This window comes from Setaria viridis, chromosome 1 (assembly GCF_005286985.2).
Source record: "Setaria viridis chromosome 1, Setaria_viridis_v4.0, whole genome shotgun sequence".
In the NCBI taxonomy this organism is placed as follows: Eukaryota; Viridiplantae; Streptophyta; class Magnoliopsida; order Poales; family Poaceae; genus Setaria; species Setaria viridis.
In genome coordinates this window covers 1,634,653-1,642,522 of record NC_048263.2, presented here as the reverse complement: position 1 = coordinate 1,642,522, position 7,870 = coordinate 1,634,653, and the positions used below count along the sequence as shown (strand labels likewise).

The window sequence follows — 7,870 nt, the reverse complement described above, 5'->3', positions numbered from 1 at the left end:
AGGCGTCAGCCTGATTTTTCCAACTATAGTGCATTGTTGGCATGCGTGTGCCCACCAGGTATCCCCATAAGACTCACATTATAATTCAGATCATATCTAACATCTATGGGGGAGGATAGGGTAGAGTCGTGGCTCTAGGCGTCAGCCTGATTTTTCCAACTATAGTGCATTGTTGGCATGCTTGGCTCACGACCACAGCTCGTCACGCCACAACCTGTGGTGACTGAGCGAGAAATCGGCGCCACAGCTTGTGGCGTGGCGTGGCGTGATCAGGGACCAAACAGGCCTTGTAGCATGAAGGTCCATCCTAGCAAGAGTAGTTGGTCCATGGAGTGGTCCAAGGTATTGGGGTAGTCCAGCTCCGCCCCTGGTAAAAACGACATAAAATAGATTTATGGTGATGATTTATATAACATTTTTATTTACTATGTTGGTTCTTGTGCAGTTAACCAATAATTAGGCAATAAAGATATCATAAGATCCTGGTATCAACTTTGTGAAAAGCAGCCAATCATTATTGGCAGCATCGACGGAGTCACATTGTGAAAGTAACCAAACAACCCCGGACTGCATCAACAGAGACACAGCGTGTGAAAGCAACTAATCAACCTTGGCTGCATGCCTGCATTAGTGGGGAACCTGGTGTTGCTTTTTTAAAAACTTCAATATGGCCTCACCCGCCAAAAGTCTACTGCAAGTTAAAAAGCTTTGCAGGATGAAGCCGGCCGCGGATTGCAAGAGAGAGTGGAAAATTGAAAGACGGTTGATATACATATACTTTTGATATATATATACTTTTTATTTTATAATGGAAGATAAAATTCCGGCTTCAGACATCCTCTTTCGAGAATGCATTAGACCACAAACAATACAGAGAGGCACATGTTCCAACTAAACACGTAGCCAAGATATCAGAAGATCTGATGTAGTAAAGAAACGTCACAAAAATAAACAAAAAGGTGAAACTCAAAATCTTCAACAAGCTACTCCAGTAACCTCCCTTAGTGGCATGTTCCGTAAAGTCACCTTCAAATGAACTTCTCCACATCATGTGAAAGCAGAACCAAAGCATGAGCCAAATTCAACAACAGGGAAGAGAAACAACTCCATGTGCTGATTGATGCTCCGACCACCAAACTAAGATCGCAGCAAAACCATCCCCACTTGCACAATGGGGATAAGTAAGATACTATAGCCGTTGAAGAATCCGAGTTGGGTAACCACAGTGCCCACATGAAGTGCACCACCACTCAAAAAGCCTCCAAAATATCGCCTCCACCGAGGAAATGACGATAGTCGTCACCGCTGCTGCCCACTGGGATAAAGTTTTCACCTGAAGACCTAGTGATGGGGTGGATTCAGGACACATAGGTGGCGCCTCCAAGAAGGAAAATGACGCCCACAGGCATCATCGCCGTGGCTTTCGCCAGTGCACCCTAGCCCACCACAACACAGCCCCAAGGGTCGACGAGACACATCCTATACCGCACCATCGCCAACCACACGAGGTCAAAGCACCTAAGACCCAACGTCAACGAATTGTGTCCCATACCACACTCGTCGCACAACGAGTTCCTGAGCACCTCCGTTGCAAGCACGACATTTGTGACCGTAGTCACCAACCATCCTCTCCGGGAATAGGTTCGTCGGACCGGTCCCCAAAGCCGAAGGGTGCCGGATCCAGGTAAGATGGATCTGGACGCTACCATCCCGGGGGCGAAGGCTGCCGCCGTGAGATGCTACAGCCCCGATAGGAGAGGATGGGGGTGGGAACCAGCGGCATGGCCGCCTAATCGCCCTGGCGCTGCCTCCCAGCCACTAGGCGTTGGATCTGACCCCGGGAGAGGTAGATCAGGCTAGGGCATAATGAATTTGGCACCGAGTAGCAAAATCTGGCCAGCCGGCCGCCAGATGCCGTGGCCGCGAAAAACCTCTGGCATGAGGAAAGATGACCTTGCCACCGCCTTCTTTGTAGCCGAACGGGCTTCTGCTGGCCTGCTCGGGCGACGATGAGGGAGAGGGACGGAGGGAGGAGGTGGCGGCGCTTGGATCTCCCATCCGCCCGAGTTGCCCTAGGAGGAGCAGCGCGGGCGTCCCTCGTATGAGTCAGCTCACACAGGAGTTTCCAGTCTTATCAAGGTTTACAGCCGATGACATTTTTTCACAATTTCAAAGATAGTTAAGAGTGCAGCTACAGTTTATGTTCGGTGTTGGCCAATGGAAAATCGAAATACCATCTGTTATCACAAATCCACTGTAGAGCTAGCATGCGTGTGTTGTCACTCATCAATTGAAATAGTGTTACGCTGGAATGTCCAAGGGATTCTACTAAACAATCTGCACGGTCCTCAGTGTTAATTTGGCTGCGAACAATGTGCAAAATAAAAAAAATAATGCTTAACTTCACAATCAAATAATCTCCATCGTCAGCCCTACCACCATGTGCCTGCAACCGAAATATATGACATAATCATGGTCATGTGTGCCATCAGTGTGTCTCCTGTCGCCATCGTACGTTACTATTCAACAATCTATAGCTGATATTTTGAATAATTGCCCTATCGCCTTCTTCGCATTATCATCTTGTGCTACACAACAACAAATCGATCTCTTGTGTGTTTTTAAAGTCTCTAAAATTATAATTTAGGCGCTACATCTCCTTGTTAGCCTACTGTTCTGATAATGATATGTACGACCATTAAGTCATAGAAAATTAACTAACGAAACACACTTATATAAACTAACTTACCGTCAGAGTGAGCCACACATGCAAATCATCTATCTTTCAATTATGTTCTCTTTTCGTGTAAAATGGCTTACCCGAAAGTGTATTGTTTAGAGAAAAAGTCTTACAAGATTGTCCAACAACCTATCTAAGGTCTTGTTTGTTTCAGCTAGAGATATTGAGAAAAGCATCTTGTACGTACTTGAAATGAGGAACGATGAATGTGTAAAGCTGAGGGTCCAAAGCTTGTGGCTGCCTGGTAACATGGATTCTATCTTACAGCCTCTTTCTCTGTTTCTCTACACACACATGGTAGAGAGTGGATTATAAATTCTAGACAAGTTGGCTCGTGGAATTTGAGATCAAAAGTTTTTGTAGCTAGGAATTATAAAAAGCTAGAATGCACAATCCTCTGGTTAAAACAAACAGCGCCTAAACTAACAAAGCATAACTAATCACATCGTATCAGAACACTTGAGCCACAAGAAGCCAAACCAGAACATTTCCTCTCTAATATTTAATCACATCGAGCATCTCCAGCAATCTCCCAATTAACTCACAATAACTAGTTAATGAGGATATCCCAATATCCATTTTATTGTTATTGGGAGAGTTATTTTTGCAGTCTTTCAAAACCTCATCCCAATCCAACTATCGTATTGGGAGAGTCACAACTCCTCCACCTTTGTTAAGGGAGAGTTGGGGTGAATTATTGGGTTGTCCCAATAATTATTGGAAAAAGGAGAAAGTAAAGAAAGTTTGCTGGAGCATTAATTTTTTACCAACCCTCCCAATACGGTAGTTGATCAGGAATTGGAGAACTGCTGGAGATGCTCACCGCTATCAAATACAAAAATTCACCTTTTAGTAATCACTCGAACTGCCGAATAATCCAAAAGATCACCTTTTAAGCTCAAAATCTAGGGTGCCACATTCCCTCCCTAGACATGAGTTGGATCGGATATAAAACAAAAATCATATCATGGAATCGGATTCGAGTACACATTTCCCATCCCTGCAGCATTAATTACCCTCAACCTCGAGCGGACAGCTTCCTCCCTACCGCCACAAACCATTATATTGCCATCACCATGCTGATCACCAACAAAGCCCATCCTATTTCCATAGGCTCGAATCAACCCATGCCGTTGGTGCTAGGCCCTGTCTGGAATGGAGGAAAATCACAGGAAAGATAGAGGAATCGATTCCAGAGGAAAGGTTTGGAGATTTGCTGTCTGAAATGGAGGAACGAGCTTCCCAGTTCCGCAGGAAAGGAAAGCTCTCCTTCACAAAACGTAGGAAATAAAACATCCACGCTGAGCTCTGGTTTCGCGTAAGCCCGAGGCAATGAAAGGGAAAGAAACAATCATCTCTGCCTAAAGAACGATGAGGACAAGAGAGAATCAGAAAAATAAAAAGGAAAACAGATCTCAGCTCCTTGACCCACCGCAGCCATCCTGGGTTCTTTCAAGCGCTTGGCCGCGGAGCTCCTTGCAAGTTGCGAGCCGGGATGCTGCTGTAGACGCAGGCTTGCGCAGCTTGCCGCCGCCATGGAAACCTCGTGCAGCTTGCCGTCGCCATGGAAACCTCGTGCAGCTTGCCCGTCGCCATGGAAACCTCGTGCAGCTTGCTGCCGGTTGCCACCACGCATCTGCTCATGTTATTTTCTGTCTTGAGGAAGAACGACGTGCACAAGAAATGGACACGAATGGACCAGAGAGTGCCATATACATATGTGGGCCACCGGTTTTAATTTGGGCTGTATGGAAACGTGTGTATCTTAAATTGTTATATAATTCATGGAAAGCATACCTCTTGTTAAGTGTTTAACTTCGGTTGCAGCAATTTTCTAGCTGTGACAAAACTAAAAACCTGCACCGTTAGACTAGTAGACTGAGAGAGGAGTTGAGCTGAGCTAGCGATGGCCATGGAGACGGAGCAGCCACTGCCCATACTCCTGTCCGCCGATTCAGTAGCCGTCCTGGCCGTGGGCACCCTTCTTGCTCTTGCCCTGAACCACTTGGTCTCGTCATGGCGATCTGCTCGTCGTCTTCCCCCGAGCCCGCCGGGCCTCCCGGTGATCGGCCACCTCCACCTGCTGCGGCCGCCGGCGCACCGCACCTTCCACGAGCTCGCGGGAAAGCTCGGGCCCCTCATGCACATCCGCCTCGGCTCCACGCACTGCGTCGTGGCCGGCTCGGCCGACGTCGCTAGGGAGCTCATCCACCGCCACGACGCCGTCATCTCGGGGCGGCCGGTCACGGCGCTGGCCCGGCTCTTCTCCTACAGCTCCGCCGGCTTCGCCTTCACCCCCTACAGCCCACGGTGGCGCTTCCTGCGGCGGCTGTGCGTGTCCGAGGTGCTCAGTCCGCGCACCGTCGAGCAGCTGCGCCCCGTCCGCCGCGCCGCCCTGGCGCCGCTGCTGCGGGCCGTGCTGGCGGCGTCGGAGCGCGGCGAGGCGGCGGACGTCACCGGCGAGCTCGTCCGGTTCGCCAACGCGTCCATCATCCGGATGGTCGCCAGCGACGCGCCGGGGAGCGTCGCCGACGAGGCGCAGGGCCTCGTGAAGGCGGTGACGGAGCTGATCGGCGCCTTCAACGTGGAGGACTACGTCCCCCTGTGCCGCGGCTGGGACCTCCAGGGCCTCCGCAGTACGGCCGCCGGCGTCCACCGGCGATTTGACGCCTTGCTGGAGCAGATGATCAGGCACAAGGAGGAGGCCAGGGAGCGTGGCCGCAGCTGCGGCGCGATTTATGAGCTTGAGCACGAGCAGGAGGACGAGAAAGGGTTGGCGCCGGCGACACGCAAGCGCAACAAGGACCTGCTGGACATCCTGCTGGAGAAGGCGGAGGACGAGGCGGCGGAGGTGAAGCTCACCAGGGAGAACATCAAAGCCTTCATCACTGTAAGCTAGCTATATCTTAATTACCTTCATCGTGCGACATGGTCTATCGGAAAGTTTCATTAATAAACGGCGCGGCGCGGTGCAGGACGTGGTGACCGCGGGGTCCGACTCGTCGGCGGCCACGGTGGAGTGGATGCTGGCAGAGCTGGTGAACCACCCGGAGGTCATGCGCAAGGTGCGGGAGGAGATCGACGCGGTGGTCACCGGGGACTGCAGGATCGTCGGCGAGGCCGACCTGCCGAGGCTGCCCTACCTGCAGGCGGCGTTCAAGGAGACGCTGCGGCTGCACCCGGGGGCGCCGATCGCGCACCGGGTGTCGACGGCGGAGATCTCCGTCCGTGGGTTCATGGTACCGCCGCGGACGGCGGTTTTCATCAACGTGTGGGCCATCGGCCGCGACCCGGCCTTCTGGGAGGACCCGACGGCGTTCAGGCCCGAGCGCTTCATGCCCGGCGGCGCCGCAGCGGGGTTGGAGCCCCAGCCCCGCGGCCACCACTTCCAGTTCATGCCGTTCGGCGGCGGCCGCAGGGGGTGCCCCGGCGTGGGGCTCGCGCAGCAGTCCGTGCCGGCGGTGCTCGCGGCGCTCGTGCAGTGCTTCGACTGGGCGGTTGCAGATGGCGAGACGGGGTTGGTCGACATGGAGGAGTCCGACGTCGGGCTGGTGTGCGCTCGCAAGCACCCGCTTCTGCTCCGTCCCACCCCTCGCCTCAACCCGTTCCCGTCAGTCGTCTAGGCTAGCTCGAGTTGCCTCTTGCCGAACATGGATATTTCGCATATGCATACCACCACATGGACTACCCGAGCCATTCATCTTTGAATTAATAGTGAAATGGATCCTGTGTAGATAAATAAACACATTGGTAGGCATTGAATCAACGTTGAATGGAATAAAACCAACTGAGATAAACCATACGGTCGCATGTACATGTGATTTTGCATTTTCCGCCTCTTGTCTGCATGCTGGCTGGCTTGCTGATCTATCTTCTATACAATGCTATCGTATGCATGCTCCTGTAAATCTGTAATGTATATAGGGGTATTTTACGACGCAATACCCATTAAGCGCAAAAAAAAAGAAGATACCATTTACCATCCTTCATTAGTGCTTCCTGCGCTTCTGATTATGGAGCTGTACGACCTTCCGAGTTAACAAATGAAATGAAACAACATATAGGTGGTAGGTTGATAGTTTCGATAGGTTCCTAACCTACTCATACCATCAAGTTGGTTCAGCAAAGGATGAACGCAGTAATTACTCGAAGTAAACAATTCTACTCCTACCACTAGCCATACAAACCGAAATACCAGAAGATAAACTTTTTAATTGTAAGATAGCCCTCCTAAGGTCCCAGCCATGGCTTCACTTGCCCATCAACCACCCTCATCATACAGTACCTTCCCCGGAGATGCCATCTTATTCGTTAGGGACTTTATCTTGCAAAATGTATTTGTTAATGTTCAGGTTGCCCTTCTTGACTGTAGACAACACGAGCACGTATTGATCGCTCAAGCACGGGACTAAGCAACAAGCATAGCCTCAATGGCGTTCCACATGGCAACAACAGTGGTCATGGACAACAAGAAGGTAAGAAGCTTAAGGTAGCTCAGGACTTATTGCTCCTGAGCTGCCCACTGAATGTACGCAAGATTGGTGACATTCTCGATTCGACCTTTTCCACCTCTTATCATTTTCAGTGGGATGGTGATGGTGCGACATCAAGGAAATTGGCAAGTTGGACGCCACAATGTGGTGAGGACCCGCACTTTCCACAGCGCATGGTTGGTCTTCATGAGTTCCGTGGTATGGTCAAGCCAAGGAGAGAAGGCGTGGACGAGGAGTACGCATTGGAATGGGAGTAGTTGGGATTTTTTTTGGACAAGAATAGATTGGATCAGCTGGAGGGGTTTAGGCTCTGGTTGCCATGTGAAATGTTGAGGAACTGCTGAACCCTAGTTAGGGGCGCATCGTTCATCTATTCAGCCAAGGAAAGCCCTTGCCATGGTAAGTACATGTTAGGTATGGTGTACAAGTCAAAAAGATACACAACTATCTCTATGATTTGTTACAAGATATTTATCTAACCTTATCTCTAACATGTTAGCATTGCATCTCCTAGGATCCTTTTTCCTATTCCTACTCTCTTTTAATTTATAAATACAATGGATGGCACTATAGAGCGCTAAGTGTGTCCATCCAATTTTCTCTCTATTCCTTCTTTTATGTGAGTTTATCTCTACCA

General features: G+C 50.3%; 1 protein-coding gene across 1 annotated transcript; it reads left to right on the top strand.

Moving 5' to 3' along the window:
* The first annotated feature begins 4,123 nt into the window (after window positions 1-4,123).
* LOC117845200 (cytochrome P450 93G1) lies at window positions 4,124-6,568 on the top strand. The gene is made up of 2 exons (XM_034726159.2): window positions 4,124-5,630; window positions 5,716-6,568. The coding sequence occupies exons 1-2, from the start codon at window positions 4,647-4,649 to the stop codon at window positions 6,361-6,363; spliced, it is 1,632 nt and encodes a 543-aa protein (XP_034582050.1). The 5' UTR covers window positions 4,124-4,646; the 3' UTR covers window positions 6,364-6,568.
* The last annotated feature ends 1,302 nt before the right edge of the window (window positions 6,569-7,870 follow it).

Coding starts and splice junctions, on each gene's coding strand:
- LOC117845200 (XM_034726159.2), top strand. CDS start 4,647: ATGGCCATGGAGACGGAGCAGCCACTGCCCATACTCCTGTCCGCCGAT. Junction 5,631..5,715: donor ACATCAAAGCCTTCATCACT/GTAAGCTAGCTA, acceptor GGCGCGGTGCAG/GACGTGGTGACCGCGGGGTC.